Raw genomic sequence first — 24,973 nt, forward strand, 5'->3', positions numbered from 1 at the left:
CTTCCAAATGAACGTAAAGATGTTTGCTCATTGTCTATCTTTTAAAGCCAGGGCCAGAACCTTTAAATGGAAAAAGGTGGTTAGTTTAATATGGTCAATTGGCGGAAAATGCTGACCTTTCCAGTGTTAGAGAGTTGGGGGGGGGGGGGGAGTGAGTGGTTTCTGCTTGTAGTATTTGTATTGTGGACAGCTTTGACGGCTTTGTACATTTCGAACTGAAGCTTGTAGGGAAGCGGTTATTCCAACTGTATATTTACGTACTAGACCAAGAAAGACAACGAAAAGTGCTTGAATACATGAATCAGTGAACAAAAAAAAAGCGTTTGTAGATACTAGGGAAGACAATCTTTTCCATACATTTTGCTATTACTGGGGTCAGGAAAATCGTTTGTTATACCGAAGACTTCGTTATAGAGAGGTTCGTTAAATTTAGATTCCAATTTATACTTCAGTGGGGAGAATTTGACATTCGTAGTTGTACCTGCTGTTCCTTGACTAAAAACAGTCGATGAGCAAGTTATAATGGCGGAGTTTTCTTCGCCGGTTTGTTTCCTGCGGGAAATTACCAACCAAAATATGCGCTACAGAGCCCATTGCATAATAGTGCAGTGGGGACTGAAAAGTCTCTGAACAACAAATGTACAAAATACCTGAAACAGACTCTTATGTAGTAACTGTTACATTGGTTTTGCTGATCTGTTCTCCTGTTGTGTTTTTAAATGATCAAATCTGCAATAACAATACAACGAACATTGACGTTAATACAACCTTCCTAAATGATACTTTGGAGAAGAAGGATCATCCTTAGACTTCTTACGGTGTTTACAACGAAACAGCAGACGCACTATTTATTCAGGCAATCGAAACGTGAATCTGTTACCACATTGTAAACAAATGACAGAGATTCTACCTTCTGATGTTTCGGCTCAAGTCAGTACCACAAAGGAATCGCCACTTCTTCCTTTCTCTTCTTTACTAAACACCTGTGAATAAATTGAAAAGCGTCAACTTTAGGGCCTCTGGGCCAAAACCCTGCGGGAGCAATAAAGAAATTACCTGTCCTTCTGAGGTTTTAATTTCATCTGATATAATACCCACTAAAAACTATATGTTTCACAAGTGCGTACAGTGCCTTATAGTGACCAGGTCTAATCTCTCCTCACAACAGCAATGCAAAATTAAGCGTGCAGTTCGGATGAAATAAGGAATTGCCATCAAGTAGGGAGAATTTGTTTGTCACATCAGGGTAGAATCGAAACTAACTAATTGCAACATTCGTACTTCTATCTGCTGTTCTTTGACTGATTCTTAGTTTTGTCACCTTTTAAACATTACTCATGCACCTTCAAGCCAAGAATAAACTACTGAGTTCATAGTTTATTTATTATCAATATGCCGAGTATTGTTGCAAAAATAGGAAAACGTAAGTTATTATCAAAAGGCATTTGAGTTCATAAGACTATTGTGGAAAAACGTTGATCTTTCTGGCCACCTAGAATGCGTTTTCCTGCTGAACAACAGCTTATAAAGGTCTTAAAGAGCAGAAAATGCTGGTGAGTATTGTAGTGAGTGTTGTTGGCGTTACTCATTAACAATAATAACTAACGAAAGAGCCGCGCGTGACTTTCGGTGTCGAATTTCAGGTGAACAAACACATTAAATTTTCATCAACAAACATATTTCTGACCACATCTGGACTTTAAGAGAGCTACAGAGGTTAATGTTGATATTTGATAGTTTTTGTGTTGTTTCCATAAAGAAATCGCTCTCAAGCTTTATCGCGTGATTCTTTTGCTTGATGTAGCAGGTACAATATCTATTGAAATTGCTGATCAATTTTCTTGCAGTAATAAGCACATCATTTGGCCCTGAAACATGGCGATCCGTATGAGAAAAAGCCCTGAGAGACGGACAACTTATCAAATCAGCAAATGCTCTGGCATCCTCTTACCTAAAAAACCTACCCACCCCTCCCCGCTACGTTTAGAATGTCGCATATCGCAATTCTTAGGCTGTAACCCATTGTCTACAGTAAAACCGTTTTAACTGAAGTGAAATCCCACCATTGTAGTCATTTTATTGCTATAAGGAGCAATTTTAACATCGGAGTTCATTCAGACAATCTTGATCAAAAGTCTTGGGACACTTTGCACTTTTGCCAACATATGCTCTTTCTGTCCACCTCCCCTCCCCACCCCCAACACAATGCTGATGTTGATTCATCCAAAGTGGACATACTATTCCAACATTGTTTTTTGGGGGAAGGAGGCTCAGCAAATTTAATGATGCCTTCCCACTTCAAACTAATGTGTCACCACTTGCCATTTTGTTAAGTGTCCCAAGGACTTTTGGCCAGGATTTTAGCTGTTGTGGTGAAAAGTTTACTGACAGTCACCAGTGACAGTTTTGAAGTAAATTGAACAATCACTACACGTTAATTACCTATCGTAACAGCGTAAAATATAAATCAGCTAAGATCAATTCAATCCGTCACTTCATCGATTGAAATATGCCGGTCAGTAGCAAGCGGCAGGTCTTTTTTGCAGGGTGCAGGGTGCAGGGTGCAGGGTGCAGGTTGAAATTTAATTATAACTGGAAAACCGCTGGTACTAAAAATAATTAATAACCTATATACTAGTCAGGGGTTCTTACATAAAGTAGGTCGCCTCTTTCACTTAATGAAAACACGATCGATCCGCTATAAGTACTTATCGATCGACACGCTGAGACCAGTGAAATCTCTTCAAAGCCATTTGAATGGCCACTCCACAGATGTTTCCATCGATTCCAGAATTGGCTCGGGTCTTCCTATAGGACTCCACCTGCGAATTTTTATTTTAGCTTGCCATTTATGTATGCAAATTAGGACTATTTAAACGCTACGGTTTCCTAGCGCGTCGATCTTTTCAACGTTTTCTATAGCTTCAAGTTAATATTGTTGCGGAATCTGTACTCTACCTAGCTTCACCGTCATCACTACAGTCAGGAAACATTTGTAAGTCTTTATATTCTGTCCTGTATTTTTCTTATCGCTCGGCTCTTCTTCACATGTGTTTTTAATTGTTTTTCTAGTCGAACCTCGTTCGGTCTTTCAATACTCAACGGGCTCCTCGAGTCTCGTCAACAGAGCGTGAGTTCGAAATCTCTAGGCGTAGCGTCAACAAGAACTGTAAGTTACACTTCCCTTAACAACAGGAGATTGCCATCACAAATGAAGCAAATAAATAAAGAAATGAAATAATATAAGATTTTAACCGTCGAATATACTAGCACAAGCCCAGTGTGCTTTCATTTTGGTACTCACAGGGAAGAAACCAAATTCAGCAGATATTTCAGATGATATTTCAGATGTTTCTTCAAAAACAATAATTCATTGCAGGCTTAAAATCATAGGAATATACTCTCCTCCCATCGCTTCGGCGGGTTTGGCACTCAGGTGGAAGTCACCTTTCTGAGCGATTGTAAACAGAGTCATGTAACAGTCACGGTACGTCTACCAGCTGTACGTTTCTTTTAGGTGCCAGCGGTTTTCCATTTATAATTAAATTTCAACCTGCAACCTGCACCCTGCACCCTGCAAAAAAGACCTGTCGAGTAGCAAGCTGTACTTTACCGGTAGTAATTTCGCTTAGTAAACTACAATTTCAGGGTCGGAGTAATTTCCCAGTGTTAAATCATCTTGACCATCTCTCTCTGATTATCCAGGAATCTCCCCCATAGGTCACCAGATCTCCCGGATGCAAAGGATAGTGTTTGAGGAATTTATTTTTACATACACTGCACTTAGACGAGCGTTAAGCCATCGTAAATACTGCAAACTGCTTTGAACGCTTGTTTTTGAGAATATTGATCGAAATAAAACCATACACCGTGACGAAAGATGAGCGTCTATTTTGTAACCTTAACTTTCTATTCGTATTTGTATTTCTTGAGACTATGATTGGTTATAATGACCCATCAAAATCTAAGTTTCCCAACTGACAAAGCTACCAATATGACTGCGACGGTATTTCGTATGTTTTTAAAAATATCTCGTCTGTAGTTCAAAGATGTGATATTTCGTATATTCACTAGTCAAACTCCCACCCTGCTTGATAGCTAAGTTGATAGAGCACTGCACCGGCACTCGGCGGTCATGGTTTTGATTTTGTTGAAGCTAGATTTGTTTTCAGGTTTTCGTAAGTACTAAGGTTTTCTTTTTTAGCTGCTAAAGCTGCGAACGTGTTTTCGATGGACTTTGCACGCAGAGATGAATTGTTCAAGCTATCGGTCCATAAAGGTTAAAACGAAAGCCAATGAAAGTTGAGTGCGTGAAACCAATTAGTTTAATTAAACTACCATCAAAACAATGTTGTGAAGGATGTGTAATTCAGCTGTCTTCATTTAAAGACTTAAAAATAGAACGTATTTCTAAATTAAGTCCAGAAATTACGTAATACATGTATAGACGAGAACAAACCCTCTCGTATGCACGTGTTTGCGATCCGATTCATGTTGTTTTCGCCCCTGCTGAAGGGAAGCCAATTTCACGCCTACCTAACAGCTCAGGCAGAAAATGCTGTTGCAAGAATTGTTGCTTTTTTAACATACAAATCCTAACAAAACTCGGACGCACTCTTAAATCTACGATTACGACTAGTTTAAAAATTATTCCACGAGCTGGCGTTGGATATGAGATAATATAGATAGCCAACGAGGCGCAACCCTCTCATTCTCAATTTTAAGATATCAATTCTCTTCACTGTGTGGTATAAATTCGTTTGCTCTGTTATCTTGGTTCTGAGAATGAGAATGCAGTGTTGCATCAACGCCATTGTCTTACAATATTGAAAATCAGTTTACCCTGAAAAGTTCCAGAACGTACGTGGGCCGCGCCAGGGGCTTCACGCAAGGAAAAATTCATTATTCTTGGGAATGTAAGAAATTTATGAAAAAAAGAAAGGTATTAATTAATCGCTAATTTGCGCGCACTATACTGGCTGATTTACGTTTTTATCTAGTTTAATCCCCTGCCACTCGATCTGATCTGCTTATTGCAAAATCTGGCGTGCACTGAAGATAACGGAAAATAATCAACGTCTTAAAGATCGATGATGAGATCATGGCCATCGCTAGTTCAGACATCAAAACACAAACATAATCTCATGAGTAATGGATGATATAGATTAAAATTTTATCTCTGATCAGCAGAATGCTGGTATATCTCAGATCTCAACCATTAGTTTAAAAGTGCGTCAACAGCTAACAGCGGCTTAAATTTTGACCAATTCTCAGCTATGAGTTAAAATTAAACTCGATCCAGACACCTTGTAATAAATGATAGAGTTCCTACCTTCTTGTGTGTCTGCCGGCTTAATTGAGTATCACCTTATCACGGCTTTGTCCCTTCTCTTCATAAGCACCCCTGACTTTTAACGCCTAAAGTAAAGGAAAGCGCGTGGAGGACCGGAGCAAACTGCGCACTGCTGACTCACACTTGAAAGATTGACTCCGGTATATTTTTGGCAGATAATTTCCGAATAGTCATGTACCCTTTATTGGTCATACATGATTAACGGACAATAATTTAAGCCTATGGCTGACATGTCAAAACAACCGCAGGATTAATCAAACCTTTTCACACTGCTGACAAAAAAAAAAACAAAAAAACAAAAACAAAAACAAAAACAATAGACCGATACTAAAACATCCGCTCTTGCAAGAGAATATGATCATTAACTCTTGGTTCTTGCTAATACATACTGGTGCTGACAAGGTAGGTTAGCGTTTGGTTCCTAGTCCACCCCTTCTACCTTATCCCAAGTTACGCCTTTAGGTTATTTATTATTTGTCCGTGTTCCCGGGGGGTGGGGGACTAAAGACGGACCATAAGACCATAAGAAAAGAACCCCTACGAGGCACCAAGATCCTGTTTTGTGGGCGTGGCTTGAAATTTTTTTCTCCCCTATAAGAAGTTCCAATTCTTACATAACACATCTCCTGTCACATTTTTTTTAAAGTCAATACCCTAAACCGCAAAAGTTCCCGCTGTGGACCCTTTGAGCCTAAACACTCTAAGAGGCACCAAAACCGCGTTTTTAACCCCTAAAAGGTATGACGAGCACTCTAGGCCGTGTTTCGCAAGGACTGGAAAATACCAATTTCGCGAATATGATTGGCTAAAATCGATATTGACCGCAGTCTAGATGTTTCCATCTGCAGACTGCCAACTAAATCGCTCTACCTTTTGCTTTCGCCATAAGAATGTTGTAAACAAAATACAAAATCGTTTACACTGTCAGTAAGTCTTACATATTTCCGGTATTACGAAAATATGCTACGTAAAAACACGTCCCAATGTAAAATTCTCATTGTACCCGAAGAAGGCTGGTTTGACCAGCCGAAATATGGTACACCTTCAAAAAAAATCATCCTACGTTGTGTCGGTTTCTTCTTTTATATTTTTCAAAATCGTTAGAACTTGTTTGTGCTAAAAATACTAAATAGAGGAGCCCAAACGACGAAGAGAAAAAGGGTGAATAACACAAGCAAATTAAACTTTGGTAACTGTAAATTCAACTCAGGCAATCAAAACACCAGGCCCCAGTTGTTCAAAGGCTGGATAAAGTTATCCACCGGATAAATCGCTTTCCAGTGGATAAGTGTTAACAAAACAAACTGCGCTATCGGCTGAATAGTGATTTATCCCGTGAAGAGCGTTATAATTATCCATCTTTCGAACAACCTGGACCAGCTGAATGCGAAATTTAAGAGTTTTTGCAGTCCGAAAGTAAAAGGCAAATTCAAGACTAAGAGCCTGTAAGAAATTTTGTTAGTCAGCTAAAAAGGTTGAGAAATTAAATACATACCTGTCAATGAGTTCAACCTTCTTTTGACCAAAATTTTCATCGCAATTTACAACCAAAATGCCAGCGACTACGAACCGGCTGCAATAAGCAACTTTCAGCAAGCTGAAGTTTTCTTGCCCGCCCCTCCCCCCCCCCCCCCCCACCACACGCACACCCCGGAGCAGGACTGATCAGATCACAGTCCTATCGGACCTCGCTCTTTCAGTTCAACATGACAGTCTCATCATTTGGGGGCTTCTTTTAGTGTTTGTAGGGGAAACACAAAAATATGACGAGGTGGTTGAAATTCTTATCTATTATTTATAGGTATATTAGAAGGTGGTAATTTTAGACAGATGTATTAAAAAGGTATTAACGTAAAAAGGAAACTTTTAGTTAATTTCACTCTGTAATGACTCTAATGGTCAATTCGGAGTTTCAACATCCCTTCTCCGGCATCCCCAAAGGTAAAATGAAAAAAAAAAAACGCGCGAATTTTTTCCATATCCCCTCGCCTCCCATATGATTTCAAATTCCCGTTTCTTGTTAAAATACAGAAAATCAGGCAAGGAAGTGATCTATGACAAGAGAAGAGGGGGTCACCGGCCATTTTTAGGGGTGGCGAATGGTGAATGCGAGACTTTGTGAGACGACGAGATTAGCGTTTTTCTTTGCGAGCCCGAGACATTTTGATCTCTTCAATTGCGAGACCGAGACTCCAAAGTGTTTAAAATGCGAACTCAAAACGTTCAGGTTCTAAGATGTTGTGATGTCATTTAACTTTATAAAAAAAATAAGCAAATCGGTACTTAACGACTTTCTTAGCCTTGAAAAAAAATCGAGACTGCGAGACAGCTTTGTGAGAAAAATCGAGACTGCGAGACGCACATAAGCGCTAAAAAACGACACTGCGAGACCCGTGAAATTTGGCGAAAGTTTTGCGAGACCATGGGTTTTTAAAGGACCATTCGCCACCCCAATTTTTGAGAGTAATTATAAACTGCTGGTGAAGTTAATGTATGAGGTACCAAGCCCTATTTTTATTTATTTATTTATTCTTTCTCTCAGCTCCATTATTTACAATCTAGTAATTATCTTCTTAACATTCCTCTACTTACAATAAACTATACAGTGAACAATCTATAATTACTACCTTTAGACCACGCCCACCGCAGTAGCATTTTTAGTGATCCTGTATTAAGCGGCCACCTTTAAGTCCCGAGGGTGGCCGCTTATATACAGGTTCGACTACTGTATATGACCGCTTGAGGAAAACATTGTCGGCATTTTTGCTGGTCTGAAAAAGAAACATAAAGCTTAAGGGTATGTGTGTGTATATGGGGGGGGGGGGAGGGGGGTGGGGTGGATTATTATTGCCCATCCTTACTGGGCACAAGTTTAACTCAGGCCGCAACGTTAGGCAACGTGATACATCAAGCGTGCACACTGAGGAAGAAATACATGCAAGTATGAACCACTGTAGGACTTGGAACTCATTTCGATCCGCACATCAGGGAAGAAAAACTGTTCGGTGTAACATCTGAACCATTTGGAAAAAATGTAACGAAGAAATTTAACCACACGCTGTTTTTCATGAAATACTACATCTACACTAACAAATTGCATACTTGTTCAATCTTACTTGCTGATTTTGCAAACAAAATCTCACTTTAATACAGAATCGAACATATTGAGGCATAAATAATATGAGAAACAAAAGATGTCTCCTCCACTTTCTTGTTAGTTTCAAAATTTTCGTTATAATTAAAGTAATTCCTAATCATTAAATGTAAAGTAACTTAAGGTTATCCAAAGCAATGTTTTCTTCTTGTATTCAGTGATTATGTAAGTATGAGAAATTAATGTAAATATAATGTTAAACGAGTGCTCTTTGTATTGTCGACAGGAACAGCGGTCATTAATGGTAGAATTTAATGTCAATTTTAATGGCGTATCATACAAAAACACTTCATGTAAGGAAACAATAGGACAATCAACACTATGAAGCCGTCAATACTTTAAACAAGGTTCAGTGTCAAACTTGTAACTTAACAGTATAACATACGTAACCTGGTGTAAAAGTGCTGTGTAAATTGTAAATTTACTCTAAATTGTCCTCTACGCTTCTTCGGTATACAGCACTGTATTTCTAGGAATTACAGTTCACAACAAAATATCTCATTCAGTCAATTCGTAGTTGTTAGGTTCAGGGTGGCCGCTTAATACAGGTGAAAATAACAAAGAAAGGCAAACGTAGTACTAATGCTACAGGGTGGCCGCGGCCGCTCAATAGAGGTGGCCGTCTAATACAGGTAACAAATACAGCGTTTGCATGAGCGAAAAATCGAGACTTTGAAAACTGGCCGCTTAATAGAGGGTGGCCGTGTACCACAGGGCCGTTATTAATATATAGGTTCGACTGTATTGTTTTATATTGGGCTTTTTTTCGCGATCCTCTAAAAGAAGCTTCCACTCCCGCGCATCACATTTAGCAAAAATTTACTCCAAGATGACTTTTAGAGAAGAATCAGGCGGTGTAGGACACTGTTCACGTGACACTATTTGACCAAGAAGACTAGGGTAGGAAAAAGAAAAAGATAATAACAACTCTAGTTTCCCTACCCTAGCTGGCATTTTAGGTCCAATACGACAAAGCCTGTATAATCCAAGTGAAACAAGGCTCGGACTCAGTGTTTCTCTTACCGTCAGTCTCTGAATCTTTAAGGCGTGGCCATATCTCCCGTCATTATCTGGTCGCGGTGGAAATTAAATCCGTGAGCCCAATTACATTGCACATTTTAATTCCTAGCGCACGTATTTCTCGTGGGTGTCTTGATGGTCACACCCTATAGTGGGAACGTACTTTAAACTACAAAGGTTTAGCGTCAGATAAGTTCCATCTTTGTATCTTGAAGTTTGATCCCGACGAAGTCTCACTACTAGGAAGGAAAGTTATTTATAGTAACCTACTGAACGCTTTGTCGCGTTTTTCGCCGTTACTTCCATGAAAAGATTCCTTTAGAAGTCATTTCAAAGAAAAGCTTCCCAATCTGTATCACGTGATCATTTTTTTAATACTCATTCGAAATGAAATACGTTTGAAAAAATTATGATAATCTATTTGAAGGGAGGAACATCTGAGATCAATAGCAGAGGGTCAGTGGTCGTCGTAACAACTTCCAATTTCATTCTGGGAGTAACCTTCCCGCGGGGGGGGGGGGGGGGGGTTCCATGCAGATACGAGACTGGATGTCAGTAATACATGTATACAATGAAGCCTTTAAATTTGTCCATCAAAAACCTAAGAAAACTTTGAGCCTTCCCTGCCATTAACACCATTGTTAATAACTTTCACTTCCCCAATGTTCAGAACGAAAACAAGCAAACAAAAGCTAACACCGGCCTCCGAAGGGACCAAAAAACCGCAGAAGAAAGTCCTTCTACCACTTTCCATTGTATATCTTGTTCTAATCAGAAGGCTATGTCAAAAGCTTTGTAATATTTACTCGTTCTAGCTATTTTCATTTTAAAACTAAATGAAGAAGGTTTCGTGACACATGTGGAATGTAGCGTGACAGGTGATAAAAGAAACATCAAAGATTTTTATTTACCTATTTACCTATTTCACATCGCCAACATTGAAACATCTTATCTAGCCTTCATTTTCAGTTTATAGAACATATTTCTCAGTTTATAATACACATAGTGATGGCCGTTTTCACTACAAGTTAATGTAAATAACACCCGCACTGCATCATGCTCACGACTGAATGGCGTGAGCATTTCCTGCCTAAGCGAGGTCAGCCAAAATTAGAAGCAGCCCTCTCTTAAATGTTGTAGCAAGATATATCTAGGTCTATAAGACAAGGTGTAAGTCTATAACCTCATCTCAACTTTATCCCTTGTAAGATTAGTTTCTTCGGCTACACGCGTTACCATCTCCTGGTACTGGCGACCAATACCGACCATTCCATTATCGAAATGTCGCTTGGGAATATGCTTTTGGAAGTCGGTTAACAAACTATATGTTTGAACACGTGGCTTAGTATTTTTGCTTGCCATAATAGCACGATAATGAAATATCGAAAAAGGGAACAGAAATAATACGGCAGAAGTCAAATGAAGTTAGACCTTCTTGGATGTTGATTTCACAATTTTCCACAAATCGGGCGATTACGCAATGACATTTGACCACATTTCCAATTCGTATTAAACGGTCAATAAAAAATAAAAATGGCACGTTCACAAGCAAGGAGTAAAAAGTCGAAAGTCTATTATTTTCTTGTCGATCGTTGTTTGTCTAAATAACATACATTCGATACCACTTAAAAGTGATAAGAGATACACAATAACACACTACTTCAGTGATCCAAGAACGAAAAGCGAATACTCGCGCGCTTCGGGACTTGCTTATTGAAATTCTTTGTCAATCTAAAAGGAGAGAAGGCATCAGTAATTTCAAGCGCTCTAAGATCAGTTGAGAACATAACCAAGAAAAAAATCAAAGTGGCGGGTAAGTTGAGTATTAGAAAGGGGATCATGACTTCTGTAATCACCATCTTTTTTATCTGCCATGTTGGATTTAGATTGGGAAATTCTAATCTAAACGATGATTGGTCAGATCCCTAGTAACAGCAGCCATTGTCATGTTAGCTGGCACAGATGATCATCTAACATGGCTGCCACCCTTAGTACTAAATTTAGAGAAGGTGGGTTTAACCCATTTAGAACAGGAGATACGGGTGATTCAGCAGGCGGCAAAAACTTTACTGTCCTGATGTCAATGTAAGTTAATACGAAAGGCATTGAAATCAGGCAATTTTTCTTACTGGAGATGGCATTAAATATTCACGGAAAGGGATTTACAATTCCAAAAACCATATCGAATTGTAAAAAGTGAAAAATACCTCTAATTTGGGGTCCAAAATGGGTGGCCGTCGTCGGGGATGGTAACTCGCTCGTAGTTCGTGGAGTGTCGCCACGTAGGATAATAGTTGTCTTATTTTGAACAAAATATGCTGTTCCTCGTCAAATTAAACCCAGAATTCTCAAGTTTACTATTAGAAGAGACCAAAGCAACTTAAGCATTGTCTTTATTTTTATTAGCTGCGAAAGAAAAACGCTATTGTCGTGTGGTTTCGGTTGGACAGCTCAGTTTTGGCAGCCGCTCGTACAGCGGGAGCTGCCGCCGTATGCATAATGCTCACGGCTCCCAAGGAGCTTGGGATACCTTTACTGAAACGGCTGATATTTGTTGATTGTCTGCCAGCTTTTCAGCCAGAAGGTAACAAGGTAGCCGAGTTGACTTTATTAAAGATCCAGAAAACGTCCTAAATTTTAATTAGTTTTAAAACCAAACCGTTATATTTTAGGGTCGTTTTTCACAATTCAGGCTAATTAGGTTGTTAATAGGTTCCTAATTTTCAGTGGTTGTCCTAGTGGAAGCATTCGCAGAAATATTGTACTTTTTATGCATAATAATTAATTTTAGCACTTGTATTTTCAACAACAAAACTGCTTGCGTTGTTTGCAAAGAAACAATATATACACAATAACTTTTTGTCAGAAGTTTCTCACACAATTAAAATCCAGAATTTAGACTATCAAAGTTGGAGTGATTTTTCTGTATAAGAACCCATATATTTTTCTTTGCCAGGTTGAACAAGTTCTTACATTTTTGGGTATTTCAATGCCAAATTTCAGCCTCAAGGTTCTTATATGCAGGTTTTTACTGTATCACTGGATCTGAGATTACACCATTGTACCTCTCAAAATTGTGGAATACTGAATACTTTCTGACAAATGCATTCTTATGACTGGAAAAAAGCTTAGAGGCCTCAATGTCACTCGACTTTTTTCACTTCGTCTCTCATTTATTCCCGCTCTCCCTCGAGGTTGTTCAACCGGTTAAAACAGGTTTTCGATGGACGTCACTCACGCGTCAGGTGTTACACCAGCATCCATTTCAACTCATTTCCGATCGACTCTCTGATAAATGTAACAAAAAGAAACAACCAATTTCATTGCCTTTAATTAACATTATACACCTAAAATCCACACGTATTAGATAAAAAATTGCATATAGTGTTTGTCTTTCTGGCATTGTTATAGAGGTGGAATTTTTCCCCCATCATTCTATCGTAAGGCAGTCATTAAGAGTTAAGCCCGGTGTTTCCAGTTAAAGTAATTAATTATAACTTATAATTGTAGCCAAAGAGAAGCGACATATTTTTCCTATAAAAATGCTAGAAATTTATAAATATCCTTACAGAGTTTACTTGTTAATCAAATTTTAAATCTAAAGTTTCTAGAAGCAGCCTTACAGTTATTCCTTACTTTCCTAAGCGAAAAGTGACAAAGCCTTTCATTATGACAAGATAATGTTGAACTTTGTTCAAACACTTGACATATGCTTGAACGCAACTTAACTATAACTACCCTGAGTTTGAAACGTGAGTGTATTGGTACTAGTTTACTGACTATGTAAAATTACCTCGTGACATTTAAACCATTTTCGCCCTAGTTGTTGTAAAAAGTACCTGATAAGTTATTCTTATTAGTGGGATAAGCCACCCATGGAATTAAAGGAGCTTAGTCACGATATTTTGAGTTGTTCTGGCCACGTACAAAATCACCTTTCAATTGAAGGAAATAACAGTTTACTAAGATAGAAATACACCAAGGAAAAAATAATAAACCATAAAAGAACAAGGATGTTTAAGGATGGAGAAGATTAACACGGATTACAAATGAAGAGCTTGAAAAATATGGCCTATACGTTTCAAATGCGCAAACTGTGACTTAGCTCCTTTAAAGATGCCAAACCAATGGAATAAGGACATTATGTACATTTGATTTCTCTTTCTCCTCATTTGCGTTCTGCTTTGTCTGCTGGTTTGTCCATGGGGTGATAACCAATCTGGGCCCATCGTAAAATTATGCTGGTTGCTTTTTAATTTTGAAAACAAAAAATTCAAAATATTTTTCGCGTAAAGAAACTTGCCAACCCGAATCCTGAGTTGGTACACAAAATCACATCAAGCGATATTATGTGGCCGTGTCTCGTAAGGACTGGTAACTAGTACCAAATTTCACAAATGTGATGGGCCAAAATCGATATTGCCCGCGGTCTAGGATACGAAATTGAGAAATTTTTGTAAGTAGTCCAGAAATTAAAAATACTCACTACAAGACCAAGGTAATATTAGAAGCTAGAAAAATTAAAAAATAAACCAGTCAGTGAGTTCGACCTTCTTCTGACCAAAAGTTTTCATCCCAGTTCGCAAGCAAAACGGCAGCGACTATGAACCGGCTGCATAAAGCGACTTTCAGCGAATTGTAGTCTTGTTTGGCCATGTAATAAACATCTTATCAACCGAGCTTGACTGCGTTCGGTCTGTTCTCACGACCACGGTCAAGATTGTCGTATACAGACTTCCTGATCTAAGTACATTTTGAGTTTGAATTCCTTGTTACATCATTCTGCATGTAAAAATATCACATTTTAATCTACAATTTAATTTTGTGTCAGATATTATATTCTCTGGCGGAACAACGTGTACACATCATTTCCTACGAAGAGCATTGACAAAGAAATATTTCGTCTACCGTTGCATAGTTATAAGGTATTCCGGATAACACTGATTGTCGTAAAATACAACAAAAATAGACGGATTTACTCGATTATCAACCACTGATTCATACAATATCTCTGGTCTTGAAAGGTTCTTTGGGGGAGGCACTTTCAATGTAGAGTTGCCTACGCAATACTGCCCGACCAGGACCCGGGCAAGGTACATGTAGCGACCCCCGGCATCTCCCATCCTTGCGTAACCAAGTGAGTAAGAGGCGTCTCTTGCAAAATAAGTACCTTGTCCAAATCTAGTTCCTAAAAAGAAACACAAAGTGTTAGTGAGGCGAAAGATTCCAACAAATAACAGCATGGCAGTCGAACCTCTCTAATACGGACACCGAAAGGATAGAGCGAAGTGTCTGTGTTAGAGAGGTGCCCATATTGAAAAGGTCACTATGATGAAGTCACTTTTAAGACTCTTCTGACAGTTTAGAGCGTTTAGGAACTACAATCAGGTCCAAAGTGAGTGCCCTGTGAATTTCTGAATCTGAATGATAAAGTGTCAATGTTTGTGTAACAGCCGACAGGAAATGGTACATACCTCAAATTATCGACACTTTGTCTCCGGAGTGTCCGTAATAAAGAGGTTAACAGTTGTATGAATTTGCTCCCTATGGCCGAGATGTAGTGTCCGTTGTCCGTTTTAGAGAGGGTCTTTGTTATAGAGGTTTTTTTTTTTACAGGAAATGCCGGTATGTGAATTTTGTCGATACATAGGAAACTATCCGTATTAGAGCGGTGTCTGTATTAGAGAGGTGTCTGTATGGAAAGGTTCGACTGTGACAAATGAATAAAAACTAAAGCTTAATTTTATACAATCGGAAAAAGGTAACTACGATCAGAAAGAGTGGATATTTCTGTAATTTACTCGCTTGAAATACGTGGCCCAAGGAAATAAAGAGGGAGAGAACAGGTCTTTCATATGTGACCTCTTCCAATTAAAATTATTTCAATCCATTGTCAGTTGTGTCTCAAATTGTATGGCTATCTTAATATCGACACCAGACTGAGAATTTAGACTGACGGCATGTTACTGTTTCTTTTAAGGGATGACCGCGCGGTCGTAGCAACGAACAAAAATAACCCGGTGCAAGCTCTAAATATCTTTCTAATAATGGTCCACGGGGATTCTTTCATTATTGTCTCTGTTTCACTCGGGATCATGGATTGCGCAATTGTGAGAGTGCTCGCCTTCGACCATTGTGGTCCTTGTTCAAATTCTAGACCTGCTGAGGTTTTTTTCTCCAGCTGGTCTGGTTCTTCTCCCTTACTGCAAATTGTAATTAGACTTCGATGCACGACCCAGATAAATTGCAAATCTCGCTCTATCATAACTGTTACATTCGTTACACAACCACCTCACCTTCCAAAGCAATAGCGTAACCACTTACCATGGGCCCCACATAAGCTTCTGTTAAATCCTTGAGTGTAAATGTGGCTGACATTTTTAGCGTCGGTTCCATGAAACAACTGCCGTTCACTACTCCCACCAATGTCTTTGTCCATCTTTTGTTTTCTTACCATGTAACACTGGCAAAGATGAGGATTCTGAATTCGTTCTATTTTCTGAATATGCACTCCACCAGCGGTAGCCTGGAACTTGCGCGTGACGTCGTAATACTCAGAGGAAGTTTTCAAGAGTGGAACCAGGTGCACTGTCATGTCAGCGCTTGGCATTTTCGTCCAGTGTTTGGGAAGAGGAATTCCTGAAGACAGAAATGGTTACCACCTTTACCTTTTTGCAGTGTATATCAAAATAGAAACAGAGAAAACCATCAGTTATTTTTTCAACTGATGAAAAATGAGGTTACTTCGTTTTTTTGAAGAAACCGTTCTAAAATTCTTAAATGGGCTTGGGAAAATTTAAAAATTGCGCGGTGCTGGTAGATATGCATATTTTCAGCTAAATCTCTAGCATGGACTGCCTTTGAATGGAAAATCTTGGACAGTACTTTGGTCCAACAACTTGGAAAATATTGGGCCAGCAGTAGAGCCATCTAATTGGTTGATTTTAGTCATTGGACCTCTGCATTAAACAATTAAAAGGGGTTATTAAAAGGGGTTATGGTAACAGCGTTTTTCGCAAAACTAACTGATGCAATACTGTGACTAACCTTCTTCAACTCCCTTCACCTTTCTCTTCAGTGTAATTTGTTCACCGGTTTGTTGTCCGCGGCCAGTTTTTGACTTCAGATCAAGGATAAACTTCTCTCCACGTAAAGATACTCTAACTGTGGGCGCAGCTTTGCTGCTCGCAATCTCAATCTTCGCTTTTGCTCTGGGATCAAAAACCTTTTTACTACCGCGTATTTTGTAACTCCATTCTATGTTACTTGACACCAGTTGCGCCTGTTCTTCCTCCTGGTTCTTCTTTGTTCTCTTGCTAATCTCTTTCCAGATCTCCCCGACCATGCCGGACACATCAGTCGGTTGACCTCGTGAGACAATGCGATTAACTTCAGCCTCAACTTCAAGTTTGACGTCACGGTCTTCGGCTTTTCTTCTCAGTTTGACAATCTGTTTATGAGAAAGTTGACTAACAACCTCATTTTCGACTTTTTCCGTGGTACAAGCTTCAGAAAAACTTCTCTTCAAAGATTCCACGGCCTTGTCCACGCCTTCACTGTTCTTGCCGAGGACAAAAATTCGCACGGAGTGTTCCTGACTCGGGCGGTGCTTTCGTCTCCTTTCACGCTTTCTTAGCATTCCAGTATCTGTATCATTTGATATTGAGTCTAAATTTGTTGAGACTGATCGGTCCCTTCTAAGTCCTCGAAGTTTGGAACAAATACTTTTGTACAGCCCACTCGCAGTGTAGGCAGGAGTGCGGGTTTTGTGCTTGACTTTCAATTTGTCCATCTCTTGTTTGAAGGCAGCATTTAATGCCTGATCTTGCTCGAACACAACAAATCGGATATCCTCCACTTTAGACCAAGGGTTAGCTTGGCAAAAGCTAATTGTTTCTTCTAACATGATTCTCGAGGCTGCATCCCGTGGGAAGCTGAGGTTTTCAGTTCCTATGACAGGAAACGCAATGGACTTCACTCCAAGCTCTTCTCCCTTTTGCAGACACTTTTGGATGATGGCCCGTAGAGACTGGAGCAAAAGGGAAATTTTGTAAGAGTGGACTTCAAAGGTGGACCATATAATGAGTACTTTGCGAGAAGTCCATTTATATCTATATATCTTTCCTCTCACTGATTCTACAGAGTTTTACGAGAAGTGAGGCACAGTTGACAGAGAAGCCTAGCTAGTTATCATCTTGAAGTTGATAAAGTTGAATTAGCCCCCCAGTCAGTTAGTTGCGTTAGCCGTTCGTCGGAGCAAAGTGGGTGATTGTGGTTTGCATTTGGAGTGTTGATTTTTTGCGATGGAAGAAAAAGCGGAGTTCCCTGAAAAAACTATTGGAGGGGGCAAGGACGAGAACCTTCAAGAAAAACTCAACCCACATGGGATTCCTATAAGGGCCACATTGGTGGCAGGCTAGCGTTCTCTCAACTGTGCCACCCCTACTCATCCACCGTTGTGAAGCATCAGTTTAAAGTAAGAATACCGGTAAAAATACGCTTACCGCCTCCCCTTTGCCACCATTCCATGGGCCACAGGAAGTGTTGATCACGTGATTAGTCAATGGAAAACCAGGAGAGACAGCACTGTCTCCAGCGTTTGGAGGTGTCATTAGAGAAACACCAGCCTTTGTAATCGCTTGAGAGGTTGCTCCGACCGAACAGACCAATGCATCAGCCCGTAGTTTAAAACAAAACTTCATGTTAAAATTGCAAAGTACCAAATAAAGGATAGCAAAACAACGACAAATAAGATAGAAAGCACCAAAGAGATAAAACTAAACCGGCCAAAAAGGTACAAGGATGGGTAAGGATTAAGGATTAACACGGATTACAAACGACGAACTTGAAAAATGTAGGCTTAACTTTTCAAGATGCATAAACCGTGACGTAGCTCCTTTAATTTGAGGTTTATGTTGCTTAATTAGAGTTTGAGCAGCCGGGTTCTGGAGGGTATTTGAGAAACACGTTCATAAAGAAATAGTCCTGATTAAGAAGAAAACTAGCTAAGAACTAGATTGTGCTGTAACTAAAGGAGATTACTTAAGTCGGGATTTAAAATGGGATTGAAAGGAACTAATTCTAAAGGGAGTTAAACTGTGTGATAGTAGAGCAGAATCATAACAGATAGTTTGGACATGATGGGTTATCTAACTGCATTTGCACCTGCTTTCAGTGTTACGCGCATAGGATGTCGCCTATGCACGTAACGCTGGATGCGGGTGTAAATGTCTTTAATCTGATTGATAGTTCAGTTGAAATGACCGATTTATAATTGACAACTAATCAAAAGTAACACTGAATACACAGGTTTGCTCAACACTCACCTTCTCCATCTCAATCATTCCAGTTCTCCACGATATTTTGTGGTGGCCTTTAGTCATAACCAAGGTGAACGGATCAGTCCCGTTATCAGCATGCTCATCTTCGTCGTCATCCCCATCACGACCACCACTACCGCCACCATCATCATCTTGTTCATTGTCATCATCAACATCATTATCGTCATTATCATCATCATCATCATCATCACGATCAGCAGCAGCACAATCAGCAGCAGCAGCAGCACCACCACGATCATCATCATCATCAGCAGCACTACTATCAGCAGCAGCACCACCACCAGCAGCCGCAGCTCCTGCATCACCATCACCAAAACCACCGCCATCTCCGTCGCCATCCTTATCATCATCATTTTCATCTAGGCTTTGGCCAAAATTCATCTGCACTTGTATCGCACAGTTTTGATCCTTTTCCACTAATTTCACAAGACGATCTCCTTTTCCACAGTCAAAGTACCTCTGGAGGCCTGGCTGTTTCACGTCAAAATGTTTTGACACGGTATCTTCTTCGAGAGCTTCAAGCTGTCTCTTCACATCAGTCAAGCTTTTTCTGTTTCCAGAAATGTCAAAATCATCATCTCCTTTTCCTTTTTTAATTTTCACTTCAAAATCTTTCAGTTGGTTTTCAATGGAGCGTAAATCTTCCTGACGAAACTCATCAAGATACTTTCTGACAAACGGCGATGAACATACAAACTGTTCTTCCCTGATGCAGTTGTTTTCCAAGAAGGTGTTAAGCTTCTTCATCACCTCTTTGACGTTATCCTGGAACCCAGCGACGAAAATGTCATTCCAGTTGTTCCGATGGATACGGACAGCTGTTTCAGTGTTGACTTCGTCACATAACCCACGCCATTCTGGAGTTTTCAACAAACATTCGCTCTTATCATTCACTTGGACTTTTTCGTTCAACGCCAGCCTGTTAACCAGCCTCTCGGCCTTGTCACAGTGTGCAGCTGACGTGCTCACAATTCTGGCACCGGAGTCCTTGTCAATGACGAACACTGCCTCCACATTGTTGTTTTCCAACTCACCTTTCACTTTCTTTAATCCCTCGTCCGAGCCCAAAACTTCCAAGATGACGTCGGGTAGAGCCAAGTTCTTTTCAACCATGTACGACATTTGTTTGAGGAACTTCGTCGTTGCTTCAGTAAACTGTGACTCAGGACCTTCGAAATAGATTTCTTCTCCTTTAGTGTCTAGCTTTATCTCCAGCTCCTTGTTGTTCTCTTGAAGTTTCCCCACAAACTTGATCTTCTCCAACAGAATTAAGTGTTCTTTTGGAACATTTGGAACTTTTTTCTTCAGGTAGGTTTTTCTGGTCTCCTCCCGGTATATGTCTTCCAATTTAGATCTCAACTTCTCCTCATAATCCTTTACAGCTGTGCTCAGGGAAACAATTCTTGCAGCAAATGAATCATCGATAAGTTTGACCAGCGGAGGATCTACTCCCAGGCAGGCGCGAATACTGGGTAACTGTGCCACCACGGCTCTCCAGGAATCCTTGTCGACTTGAACGTCGCGTTTTGCAAATTTAACGAGGTAATTTTGTACTTCATCAATGCACTCGGACTGCCACGAATCACTATTGTCTCCTCCCTGGTACACTATTACAGCTACTTTGGTGCTCGGTGTCCAGGTAATTTCACACTTCTTAGCGGCCAGGGAATTGCTCAGTTGATCACGAAATGCTGAAGTCATAACGAATTCCATTACATCCGGGTCTACAGCTATGTGTAGTTTTTGTCCTTTCATTTCGGACCGCTGACTCACTTGAGTTTTATCGGCGCCACCGGTGGTAGTTCCCAGTCCATCTGAATCATCTGGCTCGTCGCCTTCCTCGCTTTCTAGAAACTCATGGTAAATTCTGACTGACAGTCGTGCTTGGTTTAAGACATGTGGATTTTCTTTCTGCCTAGCTAACACTCCTTTTATATCTGTGAACGAAGAAAATAAAACAAGAGAGTTATACCGTACGTAGAACCTTTTCCTTAGGGAGGATTTCAGTGTGTGGCTATCCCAATGCCATGGTTATCGTCTCTTAAGAACTGCCCACAAAAGACAGCTGAACCGTAACCATAGGTTAGAATTGGCCATTCCGAGTTGCCTTTTGCCTCAGTTTCAAAACGAGTGCTCGTGCCAAACGCTTCTTATGAAAATGAGTTTGATTTGCATGAAAATGAACTTATAGATGAAATGCATTTTCATAACAATGGCTTCGCATAAAGACTCGTTTTGACACAGAGGCAAAGGGCCACTCGGAAATGGCCTATTGTGTTACAAACCGTTTGGATCTTGAAACACAACCACAGCTCTACCACCTTTTGGTATAAAATCTACTCTCTCCACGGGACCCCCGCCGTTCCTTGGACTTTCAAAGTACAGTTCAATGGCATCATGGGTAGTATTATTCGAAATACCGCTGACAACAATGCTTGCACAGACAGGAACTTGTTCGATGGTAACCTTAGCTAAATCCAAGCCTTTTTCTTCGCATTTGGTCTTGATTTTACTGAAATCTAAGTGATAAAACAATCATTATCAGAATGAAAATTAATGAAAACACATGGAAATTCATGTCGCCTTCCCATATAAAAGCCAAGCTAATTTACAGTACAGCTACATTTGTAAGAAGAAAATGCAAACCAACTCAAGAAATCTTCATCACTGTAATAACAGTGATGAAACAGGTTTCACTGTATATACGTTAGTGTGTCGAAAACTAATACAAACGGTGTGTTTCCTTATTATTAAGATAGAAGAACCCTTGGGAGCAATTAAGTACCTACTTCAGGGTTTGACATTGGCTGTAGACACTCTACTGTGGCGAGAACCAACACAAAAAACAAACCAACAATACGCCCATTTATACTTGGAAAATAAGCCGCGGATTACACAAGACGCGGCTTAAATAAGACACGAACTTACCGTATAAATGGTACATTTTAACCCGTTCACGTCATAGAGAAGCCGCGGATAACATAAGCCGCGGTTTGTGTAAGACGACGGTTTTGAGCTAAGCCTAAATAAGCCGCGGCTTATATAAGACGCAAAATCACTCGCATAAATGGTATCGCGGTTTACGGCTTACGTAAGACGCGAACTTACACTGCGCAAGCACAAGGTTTTCCCGCGCTCGCTCGCTCGTTCGCGCAATTCCGCGATTGCTATGACAACCAACACAAAAGCGAGGCAATAGCCACGAATAAGCCGTGAACCATTTATACGAGCACTTCGCGTCTTATATAAGCCGCGCTTGTATAAATGGTTCAGTTCTCGTCTTATGGAAGCCGCGGATTGCGCAATCCGCGGCTTATTTTTCTCGTATAAATGGCCCTATGGTTTTGGCCCCTCACGCAGGCGTCTTGCGTGCGATTCCAATACCTGGTACCACGTCAGGGCTTAAGAAACATTGTTATACAACGCACTAATGTCCAGGATTGAACGCAAGCACTGTTTAAATTAGTACTTTATATTTGGCAGGGTTATTTAACATTTTCATATTACTTCATATTTGACAGAATTGTGTCTGTTTTGGTGACTTTTTACCAATGAGGACACTTTGCGATGCTTATCATAAGGAATTTGAATCTCATTAGTGTTCAATCCTGGACATAACTGATACAAAGGGCTGAGACAAGAGAAACACAGGTACAAGAGAGATTTGTCAACCTCCAAAAAAACCGTGAAGTCACACCTTAACTTCACTTACCAGTTATGTCGTTGGCCATTGTGATCAGAGCTTTATCGTTTCTCAGCATTATGTCCTCCACCTCTCCACCGCTCATTACCTCGATGAAGTTCACCAAGCAGTCTTCGGTCGTCCAGGCACTCAGTCCACTAACGAGTAACTGATTTTGTTGAAATCGAGACTGCTTTTTTGCTTTAGCCTGACAAGCACTCTGATCTCCACTATCCGTAAAACCTGACAGGCTCTGGGCAAGCCTTATTCCTTTCTGATCACACCCTATGTTACCACTTTCCCGAGACCTCCTGCCGTTTCCTTGACCGGATCTGTTTGGATCATCTCCCACAAAAGGGCCTTGTAGACAGTCGTCACAGGTGCTGTGTCTCGCCAGATTACTGTCGACGACGTCAGACGAGAACATCTGACCTGCCTTTCTTCCATGAAGCTCCCTCTTATCTTGATACTGTTGGCTTGCTCCTCCCTCTGAATAGCACTGCCTTTGAGAGAACTGAGACGGATGATCGACATCCTGGAAACCTTGGCCAGGGGTCTGAAAACTGCTACCTCTTCCCTTGTAACCTCGACCTCTGTTCTTTGTTTTCGGTTTCGGGGGATCTCCTCGGCCAACGTGGTGTTCATCGCAAAAAAGAGTTTTCCTGATAAGGACTGGAGGTAAGGAGCTGGATATTTTCGCAAGCTTTTTAGATGCTTCTTCCATCTCCTCGGAATCTTCTTCTGGTTTTGACTGTGATTGTGGTGGAGGTGAGGTTGATGTTGACTGAGCATGCGGTTGGGATGATGTTGGTCTTGACTGAGCATGTAGTGGAGGTGGAGGTGAAGGTGGACGTGGAGGTACATGTGGTGGGAGAGTGTTTGTTGACTGAGCATGTGGCTGAGGTGAGGTTAATGTTGACTCAGAATGTGGTGGGGGTGAGGTTGGCCTTGACCGTACTTTGGGTGGGGGTGGAGCTGGTCTCCTGTTTTTATTTGGTGGGGGTGGGGCTAATGTTGGCTGTGCGCGTGGTGGGGGTCGGGTTCGTGCTGAAGATGATTGGTCATCTGATGGGAGTGGGGGTAGTGTTGCCTGTGCACATGATGGGCCTGGGGGTGGTGTTGAATTTGGACGCGGCGGGGGCGGGGCTGCACATAATGGCCGTAGGGGTGGTATTTGCTTTGCACGTGGTGGATGAGAGCTTGGTGGTGTTCGTCCTAGTGAATTTTCGCAGTCGTCATCATGTCCTACAAAGTCAATAGGCAATAAGAGCGTAAAGTCGGTATATTCCTTTCCTGGCGTATCAGTAATATATCTCTAGGGAGTGGTGACTCCTATGATTATGGGACAGAGCATACTTGTCGGAATATTTGTAATATTCTGTTAAAGGAGACCAATATGGATATGGTTTAAAACAGAAAGAAAAATGAGAATTGTAGTGACTTAAAATGAGTTTCATTAAAAGAGATTTCAGGCCTGTTGACTAACGCAGAGCAACGGGGTGATTTTTTAAAATTCCTCTTCCCCTGTGACCATAAAAAATATCTGGCTGGGTAAAATCACTTGCTTTCCGTCCTGAGCACCTTATATGAGACCAAAATCTGCTATTACAATCCATAAAGGAGACTAGGAGGATGCCCCTGAGTTACCCGCGGGTTTCCCTTCATCCAATATACCTTACGGACATTTTTAAAACAAAACAGGAAATTTAAGTTGGATGACATATACGATTCTCTGATGGAGAGAGAGTCGCAAACATAGGAAGTCCAAGGAGACAAATGAGGCACTGACTTAATAAAGGTAAACTTAGTGATTATTCATGCCTTTCGTACCTTCACCAAAAATAGGAAACAGATCGAAATTATTTTCTCAAATCGTAAAACAAAAGCTGCTGTCAGCAACATTGTAAGCTATTCTTCGATGCTATTAACGGGTAGCCAAACATCAGCGATTAACAAGATCTCTTCGGCTGACTTTGCTATGATCGTTTTGCGGCCCAGAAGAGCAGGCATCTCATTCCAACATTATCATCTTCGTTCTGATAACAAGGGTTCGGGATTAGATAAAACCCCCCACCACAAATTGAAATTACCCTCTTCAGATTTGTAAATTAGCAACATTTATACATATAGTTGCGACTTTCAGGGTAGCTGGAAAGGTTTTCGTATGAATACATTGATCAAACATGGACAGCCGGAATCAGCGAAAACAAGCGCAGGATCTTAAACATCTTGCATTGCAAGCTTAGCTAAGAAAAACGAAAAACAAATGAGAAGCCATCCTAAATCAACAGCAAAGGAGGTATTACTACGCTTCCCAGTTGAGCGCGGCACCACGCAAGTTTCAACAGAAAGTTTTGACGTCAAAACTTTGAGGTTTCCGATGGCAACGAGAATGTATCCAATGGGAACAAAGCGCGCGAAAA

General features: G+C 40.5%; 3 protein-coding genes across 7 annotated transcripts in view; all 3 read right to left on the minus strand.

Annotated features, from left to right (window-relative positions):
• The window catches only part of LOC145494416 (uncharacterized), a 78,757-nt gene extending 72,583 nt beyond the window's left edge, over positions 1-6,174 (minus strand). For 2 of the 5 annotated variants that reach the window (XM_081473882.1, XM_081473881.1), the window contains exons 1-2: positions 911-1,365; positions 1-729 (exon numbers count right to left, since the gene is read on the minus strand). In XM_081473882.1, the coding sequence (XP_081330008.1) occupies positions 1-31 (31 nt within the window). In that variant the 5' untranslated portion in view covers positions 32-729; positions 911-1,365. Of the gene's footprint in view, positions 730-910; positions 1,368-5,332 lie in introns of those variants that run through there. The other 3 variants (XM_081473879.1, XM_081473880.1, XM_081473883.1) reach the window with 3 other exon arrangements.
• Positions 6,175-13,560: 7,386 nt separating this feature from the next.
• Positions 13,561-20,706, minus strand: LOC145494430 (uncharacterized). The gene is made up of 5 exons (XM_081473903.1): positions 18,854-20,706; positions 18,032-18,223; positions 16,575-17,556; positions 15,852-16,166; positions 13,561-14,715 (listed from the first exon to the last, which is right to left on the minus strand). Exons 1-5 carry the CDS (start codon positions 20,621-20,623, stop codon positions 14,432-14,434), a joined length of 3,543 nt encoding a protein of 1,180 aa, XP_081330029.1. The 5' UTR covers positions 20,624-20,706; the 3' UTR covers positions 13,561-14,431.
• A 117-nt stretch (positions 20,707-20,823) lies between these two features.
• On the minus strand, positions 20,824-24,125 carry LOC145494427 (uncharacterized). The gene is made up of 2 exons (XM_081473900.1): positions 22,581-24,125; positions 20,824-21,387 (listed from the first exon to the last, which is right to left on the minus strand). Exons 1-2 carry the CDS (start codon positions 23,272-23,274, stop codon positions 21,146-21,148), a joined length of 936 nt encoding a protein of 311 aa, XP_081330026.1. The 5' UTR covers positions 23,275-24,125; the 3' UTR covers positions 20,824-21,145.
• Between the last annotated feature and the right edge of the window lie 848 nt (positions 24,126-24,973).

Source organism: Orbicella franksi, chromosome 8 (genome assembly GCF_964199315.1).
Source record: "Orbicella franksi chromosome 8, jaOrbFran1.1, whole genome shotgun sequence".
In the NCBI taxonomy this organism is placed as follows: domain Eukaryota; kingdom Metazoa; phylum Cnidaria; class Anthozoa; order Scleractinia; family Merulinidae; genus Orbicella; species Orbicella franksi.